This window comes from Mastomys coucha, unplaced genomic scaffold (assembly GCF_008632895.1).
Source record: "Mastomys coucha isolate ucsf_1 unplaced genomic scaffold, UCSF_Mcou_1 pScaffold23, whole genome shotgun sequence".
In the NCBI taxonomy this organism is placed as follows: Eukaryota; Metazoa; Chordata; class Mammalia; order Rodentia; family Muridae; genus Mastomys; species Mastomys coucha.
Window position 1 is genome coordinate 100,631,203 of NW_022196906.1, and position 24,217 is coordinate 100,655,419.

The 24,217-nt window shown below is 46.8% G+C and overlaps 1 protein-coding gene across 10 annotated transcripts in view; it reads right to left on the bottom strand.

The window, feature by feature from the left end:
• Window positions 1-508: 508 nt before the first annotated feature.
• The window catches only part of Dock3 (dedicator of cytokinesis 3), a 299,780-nt gene continuing 276,071 nt past the window's right edge, over window positions 509-24,217 (bottom strand). For 8 of the 10 annotated variants that reach the window (XM_031343655.1, XM_031343658.1, XM_031343657.1 and 5 more), the window contains 13 exons: window positions 23,680-23,821; window positions 22,202-22,368; window positions 21,985-22,071; window positions 21,258-21,437; window positions 20,586-20,669; window positions 20,346-20,462; window positions 17,465-17,586; window positions 16,180-16,318; window positions 15,511-15,658; window positions 9,299-9,417; window positions 8,233-8,320; window positions 4,388-4,470; window positions 509-3,563 (listed from right to left, as the gene is read on the bottom strand). In XM_031343655.1, coding sequence (XP_031199515.1) covers window positions 3,054-3,563; window positions 4,388-4,470; window positions 8,233-8,320; window positions 9,299-9,417; window positions 15,511-15,658; window positions 16,180-16,318; window positions 17,465-17,586; window positions 20,346-20,462; window positions 20,586-20,669; window positions 21,258-21,437; window positions 21,985-22,071; window positions 22,202-22,368; window positions 23,680-23,821 — 1,986 coding nt within the window. In that variant the 3' untranslated portion in view covers window positions 509-3,053. The remainder of the gene's footprint in view (window positions 3,564-4,387; window positions 4,471-8,232; window positions 8,321-9,298; window positions 9,418-15,510; window positions 15,659-16,179; window positions 16,319-17,464; window positions 17,587-20,345; window positions 20,463-20,585; window positions 20,670-21,257; window positions 21,438-21,984; window positions 22,072-22,201; window positions 22,369-23,679; window positions 23,822-24,217) is intronic. The other 2 variants (XM_031343656.1, XM_031343659.1) reach the window with 2 other exon arrangements.

Sequence of the window (24,217 nt, forward strand, 5' to 3'; positions counted from 1 at the left end):
CCCCATAGCCAGCAGGACAGGCGGCGCGAGCAAGGATCAGAAGCGGTTCCTTGTTTTGAACTACCACGTGGATTGGCGAACCAATCTCCGGGAGCGTCCACTTTCATTCGCCGGCTGCTCAGACCCCACTTTATCCTGCGTCCGACTGCAGACCTCTTAAACGAAAGGCTCTAGGTCTGCCTAGTCGACTGCTTCCCGGACTTCTGAGGACCTCGCGGCAAGGCTGCGAGCAGAGGCGTTGGTCTAGCTTCCTAATGGAGGCCATCGGATCTTGGGAAATTTTGTTCTCCCCTCTTGGATACGAGCGGATGGGAACTGGAGGCGTTACCGCCTGGACTGCCCTAATGCTAATTGCAAGGGCTTTTGGCCACTCGCCCTGGAAGGCGGAAATCGGAGAGCGGCCGATTAAGTGCAGAAAAGTATGTGGAGCTAAAAGGGCTTGGAGCCCGGCGACAAGGGTTTGAGAGGGGCACTTAGGCTCCTATTCAGTGAAATCAGTGGATCAATATCAGGTATTCATCTTTAATTCACATCACAGCAGTCAAGGGATGGGGGGAGTCAGTTGCCAGATATTTACATCTAAAAGTCACATTTCTTGTTGGATTTATAACATGCTACCACAATATATACAGTAAAATGCCTCTTGGGACACTGGCACAAATTTTTTTCTTTAACTTTTCTGGTACAGGTAAGATCATTTTACGTCAGCTTTTCTTTAGACATGAATACATAAAAGAAATGGTTAGAAGTTTTCTTGTTTTAAATAAGCACAGAATGCCAGAGGTTAAAAACACATTTATAAGGGCTTATTACCAATTAGACACACTCTATACATTTTTTGCTCAAATTCCTGTACAAATACACAGCATTCAAATAGGTATTTACAAATACGCTTTAAAGAATGAAAATCAGTATTTCACAATCTTTTCAAAGGATTCTGATCTCTGGCCTCCCATTTCCCTCACACTGGCTGGTTTTTCAATAAAAAGTATTCAGAATAGGTCCATTTCATCCAGTTAGGGAAAATGGAGAGGAATAACAAATATATCTCACCTTGCATAAAGCAAGGCCAAGGAACTTAACCCTACATTCCCCTCCCTACCTCCTGTGCCATCAGGTGGAGAAGGGAGATGTCTGCATGTGATGACTGGCTGCCTCCATGGACTGAGGTTCAGACGTGCCTGGAATCCTAACGCTGCCCTACCTAAGAATCACATTCAAAGCTAGATCTGGACCCTCATACCTGTGAGCCCAGATGGTCCAGAGACAAGCTTACCAGTGAATCTGGGCACAGGAACAGGTGTGTGTGCCCTTGGAGCTGGGGCTATTGGATTGGCCTACATCCTCAACAGTCTCCACTCTGCCTGAATGATCCTGAGGGTATCAGAAAGCCCTACACTGTTGGTAACTGGGCCCCAACATACTGTGAACGGAAATGGGCCTTCGTTCTTTTTCCATAGGTTATTTGCTGGCAGTTCTATTAAAATTGTTTCTAAGAGAAAAACACCGTGACAATGGGTTTTTCTGTTTGGAAAGAATTGTGGAGAAGGGATAAGCAGCTGGGGCCAGAATTTGGCCATAGCAGGCCAGAAGGCCGACAAGTTAAAGGGACTAGGAGAGCAACATACCTGCTCATCAAGGAGAAGGCAGTTTTATGGCCATCACTGATGTGAATGTAAGCAAATAAAAGGAAAACAATTGCCTCAAGACAAGTTATTTTAAAAAGTAACTTAGAAGCACCCTGGTGAAATATTACCATACCCCCACCATAATACCAAGAGTAACGTCAGTGCCCTGACATGAAAGAATTTCCTAGAAAGTCACCACTGTGCCCTGCCTAACAGACGGGGAGGTCTGAAAAACTACCCTTCTGCCTGTCCTGAACCCTGAGTGGTGGGCGGTCCCTATGGGTTTGGAGTGGAGGGCTCAGTACTTGGCTGCTTGGAAAGTAACAGTTTTACCTGTGTGGCTCTTTGCCTCCAAAGGGAGAAGTTTCCTCCCACCATTTATTTATTTAATTTTTAAACCCAGGAGCTTGCTGAACCTGACCACACGTCCTCAGGGCCTGGAAGCCAGGCTGGGCAGCCAACCCCAAGGCTCAGAGGTAGTGCTGAAAATCCCTGATTCAGGCTCTAAATGGCAGGCATTTGGGACCACCTGGGAAAGCAAAAGGTTTTCTGGCTCCTGCCACACTCCAGCCTCACTCTCACACCAGCTCTTTCTAATGCAAGGGAAGGGGCCTAACTCCCTGCAGGAGTGAAAGCCCTTCTAACTTCATTTCAGTCAAGCCCCAGGACAAGAGATAACCATTTCAAGTCCATTCGAGCCAGGGAGGCTTCTGTAGATCATGAGGTGTTTTGAGTGGAAGGGAGCAAAAGGTCCGAAATAAAAGTGATGAATAATGTCCAAGTGGGATGAGAGACAAGCCTGGCCCATTGAAGCCTGGCAGGATGCCCTAGGCATGCAGTTAGGCCAGCCATGTGCCTGACCAGCCCCTCAGCTGCACACTCCTAGATAGAAGAGTGAGCAGGTGGGCAAGCATTTGTGCAAAACGGCTTGTGGTCCCTTCGTCCACCTGCAACATGTAGTCCATGTGGTCCTTGCAATCCCTGAATGCAATCAAGAGTTTTTCTGTCCAAACAGCAAAGAGGGAAGAGGTCCCTAGTGCAATTTCCATTCTTCAAATCTCTACCCTGGAGGGAGGGCCTGGGCTCCTACTCCTGGACTCTGCAATGCTGCAAAGCAATTATGTCTGTGCAATATTTCCATATAGCTCCGTGTGGTCTGGAACTGCAGGAGGAAGAAAGCAACTACTGCATAAAGAAAAACCCAGAAAAATGGAAATGAAAAGTAAAATGAAAGAAGCCACAACCCTTCATGCTGCTGTGGCCTCTAAACATGGCAAAACATGAGTTCACGGCAGTAGAACAGAGACTGTGATTTTCTCCTGAGTGCCAAGCCTCTAGCTCCCTGGGAGGGACGTGCTTTTTAGACCTGGAGTGCCTGGGCAAGCTGCTCGTGGACGGTGGTTGGTGCAGCTGCCTCTCTGTGCCTCACTGTTCCCCTCGGCCGTGCTCCCAGGCCATGCGGGCCTGCTCCTCCTTGGCACTCCCAGGAGGCAGTGAGGCCTTGCGGTGTAGGCCCCTTGGCCTCTCAGCCTCCTCCCGCAGTAGCACACCCTCATCATGCTCTAGGGCTGGCAGGCGGGGGTGATAGGGCTTGGGTGGCAGCGCAGGTGGGTCCATGGGGTCCTGAGGGATGACACACCCTGGGGCTGAGTGGCTCCTGCATGGCTGGGACTTGATGGAGTCAAGGACAGCAGACTCAGAGAGACTGTAGTGGACAGGGAGGTAGGGCGGCTCAAGGTCTTCATCGCCATTCCAGGCCTGGCTTGGCATGGAGTCCATGGTGTCTGTTCGAGGTGGGGCCTCTGAGGAATGCCCAAAGTTACTCTCACTTAAGGAGGATACACCGCTACTGGCGCTGCCAGACAGCGTGGAGTTGCTGCCATCCAGGCCCGATTGGGGGCTTGTAGGGGAGGCTGGGATGGGGTGGAGAGGAGACTGTGCGAAGGAAAGGGTGGGTAAGTTAGAACCCCTCTCTAGACAGGTGGTCTGGCCTGCCACGTGGAGACCAAGAGTCAGCTTATCAATGAATTTTAGAGTCTTATCAGCTTCATGTCTGTTTCTTCAGCAATGACCCCTTAGGTATCTCCCCCCACAAAAGCAAGCTAGTGGAGCCTCGGAATCTCTATTATTTCTGAGAGCCAATAAATGCCCCTGCCCTGGCTGATGGGCATTGATGTACCTGGGGCTAAGTCCCAGGTTGGATGTGGTCTGAGTTAGCTGAGGAGGGCTGGGTCATCAGGCAGAAGGAACCTTGGTGTGCCATAGATCAGATGAATGCTATTCTGCTGCTAAAATTGGTCACAGACTCGATCTCTTCCCATTTTCAGAAAAACTAAGCTAACAGGATTTAAATTTTACTTCTTGAAATTTTTATAAAACTCTAGTGCCTGATATTTCTCATTTTCACTTGACACTAGTTTTATTAACTCTATAACCCACCACAGGGACATTTATGTAGCTACTGGACTGCGGTGTGTTGAGAGCCTGTGGTATTGGCAGAGAGCTCCCAAGTCTCTCAGTGCTCACTACACACATACTTTTGTTGCCATGGGTTGTCCACACGACCCTCTGGTCTCCCTGTCCTCATCACATTTGTTGCAGGGTCACCCGCAGCTCTAGTGTGGCTCTGGCCACCCCCAGCTTCTGCCAGCTTAGGCTCTGAGGACAGAGGAGCAGGGGAGGGTTCAGGTTCCTCTTGTAGGCCCCAGGGGTGACTCTACAGCAGATGAGACGGTGGGACAGTTGCTTCAGTACATTACCTTGCGTAGTGTCCGGGCAGGGAGGGCTGGGGGGATATCACCCAGAGGGTGGTGGAAGGCATCAAAGTGTAGGGAGTAATGACCTGTAAAGGGAAGAGAACCAGAGCTCAGCTGGGGACCTTCACACAAGTTGCACAGCAGCATGACCTGGGCACTGGGCACTGGGCAGGTGTGGAAAAATCTCCTGAGAACACCTCAGCATTGGAGGCCACAGAAAGCCTTTCTTTATACAGACAGTCTGCAAAATACAGGTTGCTGGGGTCAGATGATAGCACATCACACAGGAGGCCAAGGAGGGTTGAGTGCTTCAGAACTCGTGAAACAGCAGGCCCCAGGCAGGGCAAGCTCTAGCCCGTTGGCTGGTTGATGGTTGGCTGGTTGATGGTGTATCTGGCACATTTGATTTTGCTGTCTTCAGCCTCCCTAGCTGGGATGGCCTTACTGGGCTAGCTGGTAGGACTCAGAAACCTAACTGGCCTCAATATTCAGCAGGCTCCTCTCTGTGGTGTGGATGCTTTCTCCTTGGCTGAGATGGTCTAGATAGCTACTGATCTAGCCCTTGATCAGAGTTGGAGACCAGGAACTATTTAGGGGACCCGCTTACCATGCATGCAGCAGGCTTTGGGGAGGCACTGGGGGGACCATGATGTGCCCCATGAGGGCAGACAGGAAGGGCTGGGCCTCTTGGGCTCCACTATCCAGGCTCCAGCTGCTGGGGGCTGCTGGCACTGCTGAAGGGTGGAGAGAGATGGAGTGGATGGAGGTTACTTAAACTTTCCACTTGGAGAAGCTGCCCTACAGCCTGAAGCTTCTCTAGGTGTGTTCTGCATAGCCAGCACACAAGTGGCATTTGGCATGCCCTACAGGTGAAAATTGGCCAAGCGAGGCAAAGAGAGATGACTGGTCAGAGATTGAAGCTGCCTGTGATAGCAAGAGTAAGCTGATTTCTGAAGAGTGTTTAGGACAAGGCACACTGAGAGAAAGCGCAATAAAACCATACACCTGCAGTCGCTGGGATCTGTCGGGAGAAGAAAAACCAGAAGGCCACAGGAAGGACAGCATGGCAGCTAAGACCATACAAAGAGCACAGGACAAAGCACTCTTCTCAAGTTAAGTTAGATCAAGGCTCATGCCCTGGTGAAAAGCAGGATGGAGCCCTGGGATGCAGAAGAGTAGGCCCCAGACAAAGCAGTCCATCATCTCAGTACTGCCTCTTGGCTACAGCTGGGTGACAGATCTCTGTAAAAGGGGAGAGAAGCAGTGGAAAGATCTTGTGACTTGGGGGTTTGGCCACTGTGCAGAAAAAGAAATGTGGAACATGTTTAATTGGTTCTTTCCAGAGAACAAATGCAAGCAAGCAGCAGCTAGCTTCTGTTCAGAAGCCTTGCTCTGGTGGAGCGTTTTGGAAGGGCGGCCTTCATAGTCCAGGTGTCTGGTATGGGCACTATTTTAAGGCAGTGGTACCTAGAGGGAGCTTAAGATATCCAAAGTTTGGGCCTTGTTGGCCCAGACATTCAATGGCGAATTCCAAGGTCTGATAGGAGCTGGGAGCCTCTAGAAAGAGCTAGAGTCTGGTCTTTGAGTAGGATATGGTCCTAAGTGCTGGGCCAATGGCATTTCATGGATGACGTCATTTTCCTTCTCTCTGCTCAGGGACTAGCATGTGCTTGCAGCACAGCACAGGTAAGACTTCAGTCATAAAAACTGTTTAAGCTCATGGTATATTGATAGCTAGTAGCAGAAAGGAGGGCATCTGAATCTGGTGAGCTGTTACTTGCAACAAAGAATTCTGAATCTGCTGAGCATCAGACAGCTTCCTCAGAAGGCCTGAGGCCAAGAACTGGCGATCCCACTTCCGGTGCTCCAGGATATAGCAGGAGCTTTTTGGTTCTGAGCACCCAAGTTCTTTCTTCCCCCAAATGAGGGATGACATTTACAATGAGAGCAACAGATCCCAGGAAAGACTCTTAGAGATGAGTCTGAGAAGCTTCTTCTCCAAGAGGATCTGTCAATCTGAGTGCAGTTGTGTCCCTAATTCCTGAAAGAACTACGGGGGTTGCAAAAGTTTACCCCAAGGATCCAAAGGGAATTAAGGTCAGGAACACTGGGGGGGAAGAATGACAGGAAGGGTGTATTTAGATGGTGTCTGAAAGAGTCATTCCATGTCAAGCAGAATCCAGAAATCTGCAGTGAGACCAGTGGATCTTTGCCACGTAGAGTGCCCAAGAGAATGATTTATCCTGGTAGAAGAGCAATACCCACTGTGTCCTGTCATATATCATCAGCATTAGCAGATCTACAGCATTGGCCCCAAGTCACCAGTGCCCAGTCCCTGGCCAGAGGGTAGACTTGTCTGGGAGTGACTGGCAAAGCAAAAGCCTACAGGTGAGAGGTAGGTTTTTAAGAGGACTGAGGACGAGGAACGGACGGGGACCCAGGAGTTATTCTGGCCTAGGTATTACCAATGGGAAATTGTCTAATTTATTGGCACCTTGTGGTTTGGCTATGATAGCTCTGGACTCAGCTTTTGCTTGAAGACACCTGTCCTTCCCTCATCTACCGAGGGTGGTCATGTCCAGCTCCTTGCTGTAGTACGGCTTGAGGCCTGAAGCTCTTCTGTCCAGCTGATGAAATACCCTAGTCTGAACACCAGTACTCATTGAGCTCTGAGCTGTGGGACTCTGGGCGAGTTCTGAGACTGAGCTGCATCTTAGGTGAAGAAAGCCCATTGTGGATTCTGGCCTCCGAGGCCAAAAAGACCCACTGTTTTTGGGTCATTGGTGCAGAAATCCAAGCAGCCACTTTCTGAGGATGTGCAGCCTTGAGGTTAGGAAGGCGTCTCCAGTAGGTTCTTTGTGGCTGAGCACCTGGCACTAATGCTCACTAGGAACCGAGGATTTGGGCCTAGTGTTTGACCCCTTAAAAAGGACACAGGCTTTGTCTTCTATGATAACCAAGAGAAGAAGCAATGGCAGCAGGGACAGCAGACAGCCACTTGGTGAGCAGGTGCAATGACAACAGGATGAAGGGACAGAGGCTGAGGGGACTAAGGGAACAACACACTAGACTGCTGGTAAGTGAATATGCACCGAGCACAACAGATGGAAGAGAGGAGAGAACTATGGGGCTACGTTCTAGTTGGCAGACAAGCTCAGCCTGGTCCTCACTTAGGCACTGCTGTGCTAAAAGTAATTCAGGTGTCTGGGGCTTCAACTCAAGGTCATAGAGGTTAGACACCAGTTCTTATGTCAGCTTGAGGAGCACAAGGTAATGTGTCAGCATCCAAACAGATGCAGTTTTAGGGAGAGTTTCTCAATTGCATGGTGTTGTACAGATGGAGCCAGTAATCAACTGACCAGAGTGGCGAAGGAACGACTGCACTTCACTGAAGCACCTGGCGCTTTCCATGTGGAAACTTACTTTTGGGAAATTCACTGTAGTATAGCTTTTCTATTCTTTCGGGGTTTTCATTGGCCACAGTCCATTCTGATCTCCAGTGAGTTTCTGAAGCCCCAAAGGGAGCACCAGGCATACTAAATTCTAGAAGCCATTAGCAAGAACCTAGGAGAGCAGATGCCCACAGCAGCCTGAGTTACAATGAATAACTCAAGGCAGTGGGGCTTCTGTGAGGGTGGCCCTGGAGAGGGAGATATCCGGATAGACAAACAGGATCCATGCCAGGTGTGGTCTAGACAGTGAAGTAGGAACTGGTTAGCACTACGTCTACATAGACAGACCTGGGCATTGGGTTGTGGCTCAGGACTGGACAGCTGGTAACTCAGGAACAAGAGTCAGATAGTCAAGATGGGACAAACATGAGAGAGTTCCTAGAGTGAGGAAAGTACCTTTTTCAGCCATAGACAGATTGGGGTCACTGCAGGGTTTACAGGCTCCAACTACTTGCTGGAACAGGGCCCGCTGGAAGTTTGGTGGCTGAGGGAAGGAGAAAAATATCAGAATGTGAAAGCAGCCAGCTACATCGTGGAAGGCAGTTTTAAAGACTATAGGAGGCAGGACGGTCTAAGCTCACACAAGGATTCCAAAGCAGTAAAAGGGCTCATGCTGAGATGTGCCAAGAGCTCCACACCAGTCCTCAGAAGTCTGTTTCAACAGTCCAGGCATATTTGGATCCGAGCACTTCCACAGAGACTTGAGACATCACTCAGGTTGTCTTGTGCAGGACATAGGTGCCTTGCATTATTTTACTGTCACATCTTCCTGTTTGCCAGGGAGACCACTGACAGAAAGGTTTAAGGACCCTGTCTGCCTCCTGAGCACTGACAGGTCTTACCTCTTGGAGAGCCCACCCAGATCCAGGCTAGCTAAGGGAGAGAGCAGTACCCAAACCTGGAGTCTGGCAAGTCTCACTGCTCTGCTGAGCAGCTCCTCCCATCAGATTGGACCTCTGTTAGCAGAGAGGTGTCACTGAGAAACTCCTGGCACTTTGGGCCTAGGACAGTTATGGGCTTGGAATAGAAAGCCAGGGCAAACTGCATAGGGTGAAGTGTTACTTGCTGGTCCAAGCAGGGTGTCTAGAGAACTAAGTTTGAAGGACAACCCTAGCAAGAAACACAGACATCTTCATACCAATGCTCACTACAGCTTTCTCAAGATGTTATAAAAGCCAACTTCTTATGCAAGAGGAACAGGGAATGAATAGTCCAGAAAGCTGGCCAGAGGTTTAGATAGATACCCAAGCAAGTCTAGTCTCAACCCTGTTGCCTCATACCTGCACTGCCTTGATTTCTGGCCCTCAGATTCACTATCCTCTTTAAACCAGGAGTCTAACAGCCTTCTTACAGAAGAATGAGGGAGGCATGCAAAACTGTGCAAAGGTTTAGCAAATGCAATGAAGGAGCCCAAGCCAACACACTTGTAGCAGAGGACAGTTAGTCAGGCTAGGTCTGCTACCTGTCCATTCTCTAGGATGGCTGCTGGATACATGGCACTGCTTGGGCGGTCCCGATGTGTAGGCAACAGCAACATCATTTCCCGGGCATGTCGGTACTTATCTGGCAGAGAGGGAGAGCCTGTAACCAAGTGAGAACAATCACGAACAGATGACAAACCACAGATGGAAGGCTCAATGGCCATGCATCCTTAGGACCAGGGTAGGTGTCCCTCACAGTTAAGAGTGAACTAACTCAGCAAAACACGAGAAGAGTGAAGCAGATCTTGCGGCTAGATGGTGAAGACTGTCTTTGGTGTCTTGGCTGACAGAGGCTACCATCATACCCAGAGGAAAAGGGTAAAGAGAGTTGAAGCCTCGCTCAGAGTTCTTGGGATTTCTGAACCTTGTGCTCTCAGGGCAGAGTGTGGCCTAGACACTACAATCTTCTAGAGGACCTGGGTAGGAGCCAAGGCCAGCTTGTGACAGAGCCATAACACAAAGACAAGAGACACTTGGAATAACATTCACAATGCTCTGATTGACATACTGGGTCTACACATACTTACCTTCTTCAAACACCAGTGGCTCTATTTTCTGCTGGCTTCCTTTTAGGTATATCCCTTCCAGATGGTAGGTTCCCAGAACTTTGATTCTGCCTACTTGCTGGACCTACTGCAGCTCTTAAAGCCAGTCTAGCTGGAAGCCCAGGCCCCTGCACACAGGTGGGTTTGATACTTGCCTAGTTCCCTTGATAGGCACGGAACTAATCAAGAAGTTAAGGCTCTTGTTGTTGTTGGCTTTTTCAAGATGGAGTTTCTCTGTGTAACAGATCTGGCTGTTCTGGAACTAGATCTGTACACCAGGCTGGCCTCAAAAACTTGAGATCTGCCTGTGTCTGTCTCCCGAGCACTGGGTCAAGGGTGTGCACGACCACTGCCCAGCTTCATGTCCTTTTCTCTGAAAACACCACAGTGACTCTGACTGAGGTGCTATCAGAGCAACGAGGAACTTCCCATCTGTAGTTCTTAAGAAAACTTTCTATAGAAGCAGTAAGATAATGTGCTAGCTTTCCCGTGATAGGGTAATATCAACAGTTCTGCAAATGTACACTTTATTGTTTCAGACAACAGCCTATCCACCAGTCCCTTTATGGCAAAGTCATCTGGACCCTAATGCTTCTGGCTGATTCAGCTCTGAGAAGCTGGGCAGTGGAGACTAGCCCACTTGCTTCAGTGGAGAGGTGTCTTTGCAGATCCTAGGCAGGCTCTGAGCCCCTGCAACCCACCTTCCCTTGGGCTTTCCTGAGCCTGTGGTGCTAGCACTGTAAAAAAAAAATCCAAGCAAAGCAAACCTAGGTCTTCAGCCAGCCCACTGCAGGAGTCTTGGAAAATCCTTGTGTCCATTGTAGTCCAGCAACGTTTGAGTTAGTTTTGCTACTTTCCTGTGGCTGTCCAGAGAGAACCTCTGGGCAGGCTTTAGGGCTTATCTTTTACAATGACCTTCACTGAGAAGGGAATGCATAAAGTATGATTATTTAAAAAAAATTAAACTTCTTGTTTTGTGGCTTCACTGATACTCATGTTCTCTTTTAAAATTTATGCTTTTAAGCAATCTCAAGAAGATGGATATATAAAGAAAAGAAAAAAAAAGAGGAAAAAAAAAAAAAGCTCGAAACCCCGCTGATTTATTTGTCTCTGCCTTCCCAGCTGAGAGACTGAGCCCTCTGGGCAATCTCTGAATGTGACTATCCGAAAAGGACAAAAATTAAACATCACTTTGACATCAGTTCAGTCAAAATATGGCTCATGATACCAACTGTGCATCCTTATGTGCTGCCTTGATCCATGCTGGGGCTGTGATGGAAGAACATCGTCCTGAAGGTTCAGGAGCCCTGCTGAGAACTTACATTCCAGTTGTGGTGCCCCTCTTGTGATATAACAAAGGACTACTGTACATTAATTTTCTTCAATTCAGCTGACTCACTTGTCTCTGCCCTAGGCAGCCAGTCCCTTGGTGGGACAAGGGTAGTGTTAACATTAAGACATTTAAATACCACGAGGGCTTGTCCATTCATATGACTTTTGAACTGCTTCAGGTACACTCCAAAAATCCTTAGGCAAGTTGGGTCCTCGTGCCACTGGATTACACAGGCTTAATCTCCCTTTTGATCACCAGGGGGAGCCACAAACTTACAAGAATTAGACTGTACTTTGCAGGCCACTAGTCTCAGATTCCCACAGTTACAGGAACACAGCCAAGGATGTCAATGGGTATGTTAAGGAAGGACAGTGATCTGATGATCGAGGACTGAGGAGGATGACTGCACTCCAGACCTTATCCAAGGAAGCTTTTCCCCTCACTCATGCACATTAGTGACTGAGCAGACCACTCACTGCCTTGTCTGCCAAGAGTACTTCCATTATTGCACTGCCACACTCATTTGAAACCATTGTCTTACCCTATGATGCTGTGTGGACTTTTAAAAAGTGACTTGATTTTACACTGTGTGTGAGAGAATGAGAGCATCTACATGCCACAGTGTGTGAGTCAGGGGTCAGTTCTTTCCTTTCACTGTGGGTGCTGGGGATGGAACTCAGGTCATATAGTGCTTCTTACCCACTGAGCCGTCCCACTGGCCTCGCGCAATGTGTCTTCCCTCACAGGTCCCACAGATATGGGCTCTAAGTTTCTCCAACAGCCGTGTATAGTCTGTACAGATGCTGTAGGGGAAGTAGCTCTCTGCTTTCTTCACTGCTTCTGTTCTGGCTATCAGCTCCCTGCGTTGGACCAATTTCTATTTTAATACTTAATGCCTTAGAGGGAAGGGGCTTTTCTCAACTTTCTTCTGTGTCATATTCTGGAGCTTAGCCACTTGGAGTTTGTCTCTAAAAATGGTGATCATCAATGACTGCCTTTCTCAAATATATGTTCCTCTCCTCATGACACATCCTTTTAATTCAGAATTCTGAGAGACAACTGTTTTAAAATATGTAAGTTTTAAGAACACTTTATATTATACAGCAACAGATAACAAAGGCACAGAAATAAGGAAATAGCCAAGAGAAAATTTCCTCTATTTCACTCTGATGTACTTCTTAGACAAGAGCCATACAGATTCTCCACTGAGCATTCAATAAAAGCTTTTGAGTGACCAAATCAATTACTATTTTGCTACAGGCACAAATGATGGTGTAATGGTTAATCTTACTGGCAGTGGATTTAGGATCATTTAGAAGACAGACTTCTGGGTGCAGAGAGCTGTGAGGCAGGAAGACCCACCCCACTGGCCAGAGGCCTGAGCTAATTACAAAGAAAGTTAGGAGGAAGCCAGTGAGTGTGCCTTATCCTGCTGCTGCAATGACTTCATACCTGGAGCCCAAATCAACCCTTCCTCAAGTTGCCTGTCAGGTATTTAGTCACAGCAATGAAAAAAGTAATCAAGTGTCTCTGACAGCAGCCACAGTGCTGAGGAACATTAAGCAGTATTAGAGCTGAAGAGATGGACCAATGGTTAAGAACACAGGCTACTCTTAAACACCTGATTCTGCCTCCCAGCACTCCCAGCAGGCAGCTCACAACAGTCTGCAGCTCACATCCCAGGGAATCTGACATACATAGAAATAGTTTTTTTTTTTAAAGCATAGTAATACTGAGCTATAATATCCATTAATAATTGGTAAGATAGCCAGATAAGATGTTGGATATGGCTGAAGATATCTAGGAGCCTTCAGGTAAGGGAAAACAACAAAGCCTGGGTGGTAGTACAGAGTCCAGCTCTAAGCAGGGCGCTTACTGAAAGACACTGTAAGCCAGTGTGCAGACACTCACAGCTACGTCTTGGGCTTTCCTTCCTTTCTACTCTGAAAGCCATCTTTTAGAAGGCCCTACTCATAATGAACAGTCCTGTCTGTTTGCAACCTTCATAGACAATTTCTTTAAGCTTGGCCCCACTTGTCTGGATCCCTTAGTTCATGTTAGGAAAACAATATTGGTAGAGGGCTGGTGAGTGTCAAGACATGTAGCCCACATTCAGCATTCACTTCCTCACTGGACATATGAACACAGTCAAAGGTGATTAAATCAGTCTGTGACTGCACTGCTGTAACCTTACCCACTTCTCTTCACTTTGTCCAGATTTTCCTGGCTGGTCATTGCATCTTTCCACCAGGACACACTACATCAGTTCATTCTATTTTGTCTGCTGTGGGCCTCACAGGTTTGTATACTTTGGAGAGAGACCTTCCTTAATGTTATAAGTTTATACTGTCTTTGTATACAGAACAATCAAAAGAAAAATAACTTATCCTTCTGAAGCCTGAAATCAATAGCCAGCTACTGGTTGATAGGATCAGATCACTTTGCATGGTAAGCATTTCAGTGGGAAAGAACTGAGTTTTCTCCTGGGATGTGTCCTTTCACTGACGTGGAAACGCAATACTGGCTACCAAGTAGCAGCATGGCAGAAAATATTCCAGTGTAGGATCTAAAGTCAGCTGGAGAGAGGTGAGTGACGCAATCCTGCAAGTCTGGGTGCTGAAAATACCGGCATTCTCTAACCCAGTGGTGGGGCTGGTAGGCAGAGAGGGAGAATGAACAGTCCCTAAGGAGCCATCACTTTTCAGGCATCAGGCATCATTTAAGGCATATGAATATCAATGTTGGAGTCCTCTGTGACAGATATGATCAGTGATAAGTAAATACCCCAGTAGACATGGAATAAAAGGCAATTAAAAGGGGACAGATTTTATACACAAGTGGAAGGTGCTAGCCTTCCATGACTATATTAAAGACAATCAACACTGGCCCTTCAATAAGTGATGCAGATTCTCAAACTAGTTGTATCTAGGTTAGATCTAAATCAGTAACAAGGGCTTCAAACTGGCCCCAAACAAAACCAAAAGGTAAATTGTCAGTAATATATGCTGTTGTTTATTTATTACTGGCCTAAGAAATCTAGAAGGTGGAACTTACAACAGTAAATGCAGGTGCTTTTTACCTTTATCTTAGATGTGCCCTAAATTTAGGCTACTCAGAACAACTCTGAGCTAGCTACAAGGCTAAACCAAACTTAGATATTTCCTCCTTAGTGGGTCTGCTTGTACACTCAAGCCTATGTCATTCCCTTAGGAAGGCGATTTTGTACCCATCAATAAAAACTGCACAAGGGGGGGTGGCAAGATGGCTCAGTGGGTAAGAGCACTGATTGCTCTACCGAAAGTCCTGAGTTCAAATCCTAGCAACCACATGGTGGCTCACAAGCATCTGTAATGAGATCTGGTGCCTTCTTCTGGTATGTCTGAAGACAGCTACAGTGTACTTAATTATAATAATAAATAAATTTTTTAAAAAAATGGGGCTGGTGAGATGGCTCAGCGGGTAAGAGCACCGACTGCTGTTCCAAAGGTCCTGAGTTCAAATCCCAGCAACCACATGGTGGCTCCCAACCACCCATAATGAGATCTGATGCTCTCTTCTGGTGAGTCTGAAGACAGCTACAGTGTGCTTATGTATAATAATAAAAAAATAATTAAAAAAAACTGCACAAGGAGGCCACGCACAGTGGCACCCCCTTAATCCCAGCATTTGGGGAGGCAGAGGCAGATGGATCTCTATGATTTCCAGTAATCCTGGTCTACACATTGAGTTCTACCCACCAGGTAGGGACTACATAGTGAGAATTTGTCTCAAAACAACAACAACAACAACAACAACACCCTCAAACAAAATACCCCTCCCCAAGTCACAAAGCCATCTGCTGCTCAGTCCTCTCTTGCCCACATTCTTGTTACTTTTCATTTATCTAAAAATCTCCCTCTCCCCTCTCTCCATTTCCCTTTTCTGGACATCTACCCAATTCTAAACCTGCTTGTGCCAACACTCTGGGAATGCCCATTCCACTCCTAATCTTTCCCAAAGATTTCCATTCCTTACTGCAGCTTCCTGTAGATTTATACTGCTGATCCTACCTGCTTTCTTGACTTCTAACTCAGAAAAGTTTAGCTCACCCTTCCCCTCTTCTAACTTTCTCCTCCAGGTTGCTGGTGAGAATTCCAGCTTGCCTGCCTTGTTATTTTTCTCTATCTTCAAAAACTTCTTTATCAATCTACAAAAGGAATTCAGTGTCCTTAGGCAACAACAAGGCCACTCTCAAAGACATAAGGACAAATGAAAGGAAGACAAACAGAGTTCGCTTTGTATTCTCCTTCAGCAAGCAGCATCCTGCCATCCTTACCTCGGGTGCTAGAAGGGGCAGAGGTGATCATCTGGGATGGTGCTGAATGTGTAGAACTCAGGCTGGAGGAAGAAGGGCTTGCCTGGGACGAGGACAGAACAGAGACGTTGGTGACTGAGCCCTGGTACCTGGGGTTGTGATATGCAAGCTGCAAAGGAAGAGAGATGAGCACATCTGAGAGCTCAGTGCTGTAAAGCTGGCAGAGACAGAGAGAGCTGGCTATGAACTCATGTCCTTGAGGACCCAGGCCAAGTGACAGATCCTTTACTGTGGACCCTGCTAGAGGCTGGGCTGATGGCATGCACTGAGGAGTACCCACAGCATCCACACGGAGCGAGACAGGTGCACTAGCTCCATTGTGCTGCACATGGAGAAGAAAGAAGGACCTAGCTATCAGGATTGCCAAACAGGACGCTAATTTACCAGAAGATCTTGGCCATGCAATCCATAAAAGCAGCTAGGTCTGAAGCTAGATTTCCTGCTTGCAAAATACGGCATGGAACTAAGACTTGGGGTGGTATATAGAAAGAGGGCAGCCTTGCTAGTTATGGAGATGTGTGTTCTGAATCCAGAAACTAGAAATTCGGAGTTTCCAGCCATCAGACCAGATTCCAGAAAGGTGAGTCCTTTAGCCGGGGTACCTTGCTCACTCTTGCATAGCTTAAATACCTGCATGTGGTGGTAGAGATCTTCAGGAGCTTCACCCATAGAGCTCTCACCAATCATCATCATGTTTCCTGCTTCACTAGATGCATGTGAGGAGAGAGAGGATGATGAATGGCGGCCTGTGCCCATCAAGTTCATGGGGCTGTGAGCAAGAATAGGAAATAGGGAGGAATCAGGCAATAGCTAAGAAAGCATGCTAGGCAGTAGGAGAAAAGGACAGATGCATGAAACAGTGACATGTAATCTTAGCCAGCACTTGTTCTCAGGATTCTATAGCCAACATTCACACCCTTCTAAGGCCTAAGAGTTCTGAGCCTCACTCTGCCACTGAGAAGGCTTCCACTAGTGCAATCTCTTTAGAGTTAAATGGATTACAGCCATTCAGTATGAATCAGGAAGAATGATAAGTCAGGTGGAGGACCCTATACTCTCTATGGAATGTCAGTCTGAACATTGCCTAACCCAGCACAGACGATTAGGAGATCTGTTCTGAGAGCAGAGGCGCCTTACTGATATGAAGACACTATCAAAAGAGATAGATGTAAACTATCTATGGCTACAAGTTTTCCAACAACTTTCCTCTATCAGTACTAGCAGGCCCTCTGTTCATTTGTTCCTCTTCTCATTAGCTGAGTAGCCACTCTACTGAGCTGCACACTGGGAAGTAAATTAATCTAAGGGAGAAACCCTTGTAGTAGATTTCTTTCCTAAACCTGGCTTTCCTGTCATAAAGGCTTTGATTGTTCCCACTTGAGACTGCTCAGGTCAGAACTCTTGAGTTCTGAGCAGTCATTACTTGAATGCCACACCATTCTCTTCCTTAAAAACAATCAACAATCTTCATTCTTTTGGGGGTCCTATCCAAAGGTACATATGAACAAGGCCCATGTTGAGCAAGCCCTGGCCCCCTGCCAAGCTCAGGAATCCTGCACCTCTGTCTTTTAGCTCCAGTCCTAGCACTGCTAGGCTGTCTTGTTCACACCCTGCACGTGTAAGCTCCTTTGCCTGGGTCTTGTCCCATCACTCGTCCAACCTGGACTGTTTTCTGCCTAGCAGACTCTGTCTGTCCTTCAAGACTTGTCCCTGTGTACCCAGAGCACCATGTGTATGCTTCTCTCTTCTGCAGTCAGATGCTACTGACTGTCTAGTGCAGGAGCTGCTTAAGGCACGGTTGTTGGGGCGAAGGGATAAGAGGGAACATGATTATACACAAGTATTCTCTCCAGCTCTTTTCCTCTGATGCTTATCTCCCTCTCTGGAGGGAACCTCCCCAGCCCTAACACCATACCTGTGTCTGTGGGTCATCTTGATGTTCTCAGGGCTCATGGGGCTATGGGATGCCAGAACATTTCCCCGTGGGGTGCTGGCACCTGAACACGCAGGACTTAGCTTATCCAAACCTGGAAACTCCTGTTGAGAAAGGAATGCTTGTTCATAGAGAGCAAAGAAGAGATAGATTAAGTTGTCTGCTGGTACAAATGTAAGACAAATGAACAAACAAAAAAGAGAACCATATGATATACTTTTGGTTTCTTCTGGACAATCACACCTTCATTACTAAATACTCCCCCCTAAGCATACTGGAGCCTAGACCAGATGCTACTGAGCCCCAGGTAAACCTCACTAAGAGAGACACATCTGAAACAGGCTGCAGTGAATCTGAGTTTACAGGAGAATGTTAACAGGTTTTCTTACGTCAGAGAACATAGAGCAATAGCTGGGATGGAGGAGAGGAAGAACTTACTATTCAGCTGTCAGTCAGTGCAAACTCTTACATAAGAACTGGTGCTGGGTTTTATTGTATTGCTAAATGGCCCAGCTCTTACTGACCTGAGTTAAGTTGCCTGTGATGCAGTCAATAGGGAAACAGGAAACAAAGTGCTGATGTAAGTAACTGAAAGCAGCACAGTTCTACTTTAGCATAATTAAATTCTTACTAAGTGCATAGACTTCTTGGCAGAGACTGCTAATTCCAACTTCCCATTGAGTGACAGAAAATATATTGGTCTCTGTCTCTGTGACAACTTTCCAGATTTTCTCAAGTTTTTCATAATATATGATAGACAAAGGCTCTTGTTTGCTGGGTATGTTTCTGAGCTGGACTGAGAGTAGCACGTTTTTCTCTTTCTACTTCCAAAGCAGGCACAGTGTTATACTGTTTCTGTAATGTGCACAATATGGACCTGGATGCACAAGGACAAGCACTTTGTGCCTTTGTTGCAGTGATCTGACTGCAGAGATGTGACGGGGGGGGGGGGGGGGGGGGGGGGGGAGAACCTCCTGTGGTGCCATGTTCGACATTACTTGGGCTACCAGCTGGGATGAGAAGTCTGCATGGAGCAGAGCCCAGTGGTGTTTTGAGAAGCCAGTGTAATGAGGTGGAATCTCCATCAGACTCAGTGATGCTACTCAAGTTCTTTACTTACCAGCCACCTCAGCTTTAAGGGGAAGCATTTATATTCTGCATCTCTTACATGAAACACCATGGGGGACCCTCCCAGGAAGGAGACATGTTGTGAGCTATAGAAATTCCTGTGGAAAGTGGACCAGTCTCTCACACTGTGACACACTTCTTTTTCTATTTTTCTTTTCATGCATCTTTTTCTATTTTTCTTTTCATGCTGTCCACTCTTGCAAGGAACCAGCTGAGGCCTGCCCGGGTGTCTGCTTCCAGACCAGTGTTTTTTCCACTAAAAAAACCACAACCCGCAGCATCCAAGAACAAAGCAGGCCAATTCCAAGAGGGACAAACTCACTGAGTCCTTGGATGGCTCAGCCTTCCCCAATGCTTTACATCAATCACCCCTAGAGGAACTTTCCTAGGATAGCACAGCCCACCGTCTGACAGCTATATTTGTTTCCCTAATACATATTTGGTAGCCCTCAGTAAAATGGGAAGAGAGTTTGCCAGGTAGGCAGGTCTGTAAACAGGTGTGGGCAGGTAAAAGATAAGGCTAGAGCCTGCAATTGGGCAGTGGAAAAGGAAGGTGGGCTGAGAGTTTTAGAGATGGGACAGAGAGACAAAGAGGACGAGATGAGTAGACAAGATGGAGGAAGAGGAAGAACCGAATCCACGTGGCTTGACATAGCTACAGGTATCTATAAATATAATAGAAGAGCAATAGAGTAATATAGGGCACTTTGTCTAATCTAGGTGTACAGCTTGTGTCTATATCAATTGAGTTTTGAGTTCTTTGAGTGGGCATTTTGTGAGTTGAGAACTTACTGTTATAAACCTGATAATTTACAAGATCTGGAGTTTTGATTTTACAGGGTTATGGGGACTGTAGCCACAGGAGGTGCATGGATGGGATGTTTTTTATTGTTACATGCAACACATGGCCACTTAGTTCTGGGAGCCAGAATATTTAACAGGAAGTATATTCTAGAAATAATATAATCAGCCCTGTGGTTAAAAATTGGGTAAGGGTATGTGATGTGAATAGGGACTTGGGAACTCAGGGGCACCTGAATCTTATCTTCAATCAGCTATCACTCCATTTTAAGATCACACCAAGGAAAACGATACTAGATTGCAGGTCCTGCCTGTGTGCATTAGTTCTTAGGCCAAACTTGCTATGGAGAGTAAAGAGACAGGGAGACTTAGGTAGACAATCTGGGGACTGGTGTAGCCTTAGAACTGCCTGACACCTCTAAGAGCAGCCAGAATTAAAGTACTTGGTCCCCAAAACTTTCTTACATGTGATCTTGGATCATAACACATTTCAGAGGAAACTGAGAGGATAAGAAAGGAAGTTAGATGGAAAGAATGAAGGAAGGAGAGGAGGTCTACACACAGGGAGAAGAAAATGGGTAAAGAGAAAAGAACAGCTGACAAGAGGGCCTTTTCAGGTCAGGCCTTTATTCTTAAGGTTCTTGGCAAGAAAAATACCTCCAAAGAAATTCCTGCATACGAGCCCTTTCTGTATGTGAAAAACTCTCTTAGCACTGCCAGGAAATGTTCTTTGTCTCTGATTCCGACTCCGTCTGGGAGTGAGTGAGCCAATGGGAGGCTACTGAACAACTTGCTTTGCTACTGCCCTCACCTCCCAGCCCCCGTGGCAGCTTCTCTCCCACCTCACCCTCCCTCCTACTTTTCTTGGATTGTACTATAGGCCTAGAGGAAGTAAACCTGGCTGTAGGTCTGGGCAGGTATGGGGTCAGCTTACATGGTACAGACTGGCCCGCATCATCTGGAACTGGTCAATCAGCTTCTTATGCAGGGGCCGCATTTCTGGATGTACAAACTTCTCATGAACCGCCAGCCCAATGCCAAGAACATGGACCTATGGGATTTGACAAATAAGGTCTCTCTGTTAAGCAGAAAGTGGACTCTGAGGACGGGGTCATTTTTATAGTATATGACGTTTCTCACAGGCTGTGGACCTTTTGTGCCCCACAAGCCATACCTGTTCCTGCATCAGTTCTTTGAGCTGGGAGATCTTCTCGGCATCTCCTGGGTGCTTGGTGATATAATCTTTATCAAAAAAGGCCTGTGAGAGGAAAGGGCAGGTAATGAAGGCTCTTCCTGAGTTTACTATTCAGATGGAGCCCTTAAAAGGCAACCAGGTTGCTTCCTCATAGGTGTCTTGCCAGTACCTCCAGCCTGGTCTCACTGAAAAATTTGTCAGTTAGGAAATGTGTATTCTCTGTGCCTGGGAAAGATTAGAGGTGGGGCCTAGGCTCCACCTAGGCTGGATGCTAGCTCTAGCTTCTCACAATGTTTAAGTGGCCTAGGTATGCCAGAAGCAGAGCCAGGGGCCTGATGATGGCCACCAATTTCTTAGGTAGCCTGGTTCATGAAGGACTGGATTTCTTAAGGACCCCAGGAAGATACTTAATTTCTATAGTTAGATAAGTTACCCATCTCACAGAGATTAGGGAAGGGGAAGCCCCCACCAAAGGTCTGTGCTAGAGATTGGCCAAGAGCTTACAACTTTATCTCAGAACCACCTCAAACTAGTACCTCTTCATCCAGAAGAGGGATAGCTTGGAAAGTTTTCCAAGGAGGGAAAAGGAGCTAAAGAGCTGTGTTCTTAGCCAGGCTGGCTGTCAGGGTTTGGGCAAGGTCTCCAGCTTACCTCCTGGTAGCGTGCAATGCCTCCATTGACAGCAGCATCAATGACTCCATTCAGGCACATGCTGAGCAGATTGATGTTGCCATGCACTTGTTTGTGCTGATACTGGCTGATCAGAGCTCGAAGTTCCTGGTTCTTATTCTCAACTACCTGGATGGCATTCTCCAGAGGGCTCACCTCCACCTAGGGGGCACATAACACAGAGTCCTCTCAGGCGTATTGACCCCTCATCATATTCCTGACCAGAGCTATCCTGTGTGATGCTAATTCTGCATCCTCACTCCTGTGGACAGAACACTTCCTAGGTTTTCTCTGACTTCTCTTCTGATTCAAGCCACGCAAGTGCAGAGAATAGTGAGGAGGGTAAGTTCTGACATCAGGGATTTCTAGCTTCTTGAATCTCAGAGAATTTTTCTTTTCATTTGTAAACTGAAAAATACCCATATGTGTTATTGAGTTTGCTTTCATAAATAAATATTGAATTTTGTTAAAAAAAAAGAGGAAAGAAAGAAAAAGAAAGAAAGAGAGAAAGAAAGAAAGAGAAAGAAAGAAAGAAAACTACCCAAAGCCTAGGAGTATCCTGTGGACTAGATAGGAGAAGCTATAAAAGCTTCTGGCATAGGACTAGCCAGGCAGGTGGCCAAAGTTTGTTTCTTTAGTCCTTAAAGAAAGCTCTCTGAAGATGAAGCTGAGGAAAAAGGGAATTTAAACCTTCTGAGGCCTAGCTTACCAGTTCTCTTCTTTCCACTTCGAACCAGCGAGAGATGCCAGGCAAACTGTGGGTCAGCGTCAGCGTGGTGCGCTCAATCCACAGGCTCTGCAGGGAGGGTGTAGACAAATATAAGAAGCTAGACAAGTTCTGCTCCACTTGGTCAAACTGAGTTCCCAAGAGGCAGGCTTGCCCCTGACTTGCTATGGGTATGCATTCAGGCTCCTGCATCCTTTACCTTGAATTCATTGTCTTTGTCCTTGGGGCCTTTGTGGAAAGGCCTATCATACCGGAACTTCCTCACATTGTTGACACGATAGAAGCTCTTGACACGATCAGGTACTCTATCCATTTGAAGAACATCCACGTACTCTGGAATAGGTGTCACTGCATAGATCTGTAAATCTGGACATGAAGTGAAGGAGAAATCTAGACTTGACAAAGAAAAAGCCTGGAGCAGTGGCCGTTTGTCTCCCCTTGGTGCAGTGCACTAGAGCCCTGTTCCTTACTGGAGCTGGGGTGGAGGCAGGGGCATCCTAAGGTGCAGAGCAGACCCAAGCACAGTCAGACGAAGCTTCCTATCTGCCCCTCCTGCTCCACAGTGAGTGTTATGAACATTTGGCCAAGGGGAAATGACACGTGTCCTGTGCTGCCCTTTTAAGAGTGGGATTGAGCAAGCAGATGTAATATCCATGCCATAGGAGTAAGTGTTTGGGACTACCCATAGTAGCTAAATGGCTTTAATATAAAACAGCTTTTTTGGTTTTGCCATTTCATTTCATCTTATCTTTTTTTTTCCTTCCTTCTTTCCTTCCTTCCTTTTTTGGTGACATTAGGGTTTGAAGCCAAGGCTCTGGGGTAGGAAGGAATGATCAGTAACTGCTTATCCACTGGGTTAAATCTTTATATTTTTACACAGGGTCTTACTAAATTACCCAGGTTAGTGTTGAATTTATCCTGTATCTTAGGCAGGTCTTAAACTTGGTATCTCCCTGCATTAGCCTCTCTAAGTAACTTGGATATACAGGCCTGTGTCACAGGACTGATCAAAACAACCTTCTAATTAGAATCTTGTCTGACATCTTTGTGAGGAGAACATGAATGGGAGTCTACTTGCCCTCTTTTCTCTGGAACAAGTTTGCCACATGGTGACTAGCATACAATTTTCAAGAAAGCTGTCTAAAGTGGGTAGTGAGGGGCAGGCCAGTGTTTTCACTGAAACTTTCAAGTGCCATCAAATCAAAGGTATTCTCTATCCTCTTCCTTTTTGTCACTCTGCTACAGGCAATTTAACAAAGACAAGGACAATAACTACACAGGGAAGTGGAACAGATGGTAAAAGCAGAATAAACCTGTGTTCAGAGCCTTGTTGGGACCACAATCACCTCACCCAGTGTCTGGTCCTGATTGCCTGACCAAGCCCCATAGAGTCCAGCATAAACACTAAACTCATGAGAGTAACTAGCCTGACAATTAGGTCCTGACACTCAGCGTATTCCACTTATGGCCAATCCCTGGCTAATAGCATGTCACTGACTCTGACAAGGACTGAGTGTCTTGCTAAATATGGGTTCAATAGTAAAGACACCCAGGTTTAGGATGACAGGCAACTTAATAAAGGTACAAGGCCAGCTGCATGGTAGAAAAATGGTTGGCTGGGTGGGACTTACCTTCAGGATCCCAGCCCTTCCCACTCTACCAAGTTTCAAAAGATACACTGAGCATCACACTGCAGGATGGCATCATCAGGATGATTGGGGTGCTGCATAGCAACCGCCTGAGGGAACTCGCTGAGCATCCTCTGTTGGAAGGCTTCTAGCCTCTCATAGTCATGACCACGGCACACATATTCTTTGTTCTGCAAAACCAAGTACATTCTATACCTTGCATGTACCTCATCTCCATCTCTACAGCAGTTACTCATCCCATAAACATACCTAGGAGCCTCCTTTGTACCAGAACAAGGTACATGTATAGGGCACGGTACTCAGTTCCCATCTTAGAGAGAAATGACCAGGGGAGAAGGAAGAGGGACAGATGAAGAAATGATATCTCTGTGGTGTAGTAGTCCTGGGGAGAGGACAGCAGCAGCAGTGGAGTACAGGCATCTGGAGCCCAGAAGACAAGATGTGTGCTACAAAGGGCAGAGCTGGAGAAGTGACCAAAGCACCTTGGAGGAGCCCAGAAGATCGTGAGTTGGATCCCAGACTGGTTTTACTTTTGATTGTGACTGTGCCCTGATATTTTTCCCTCT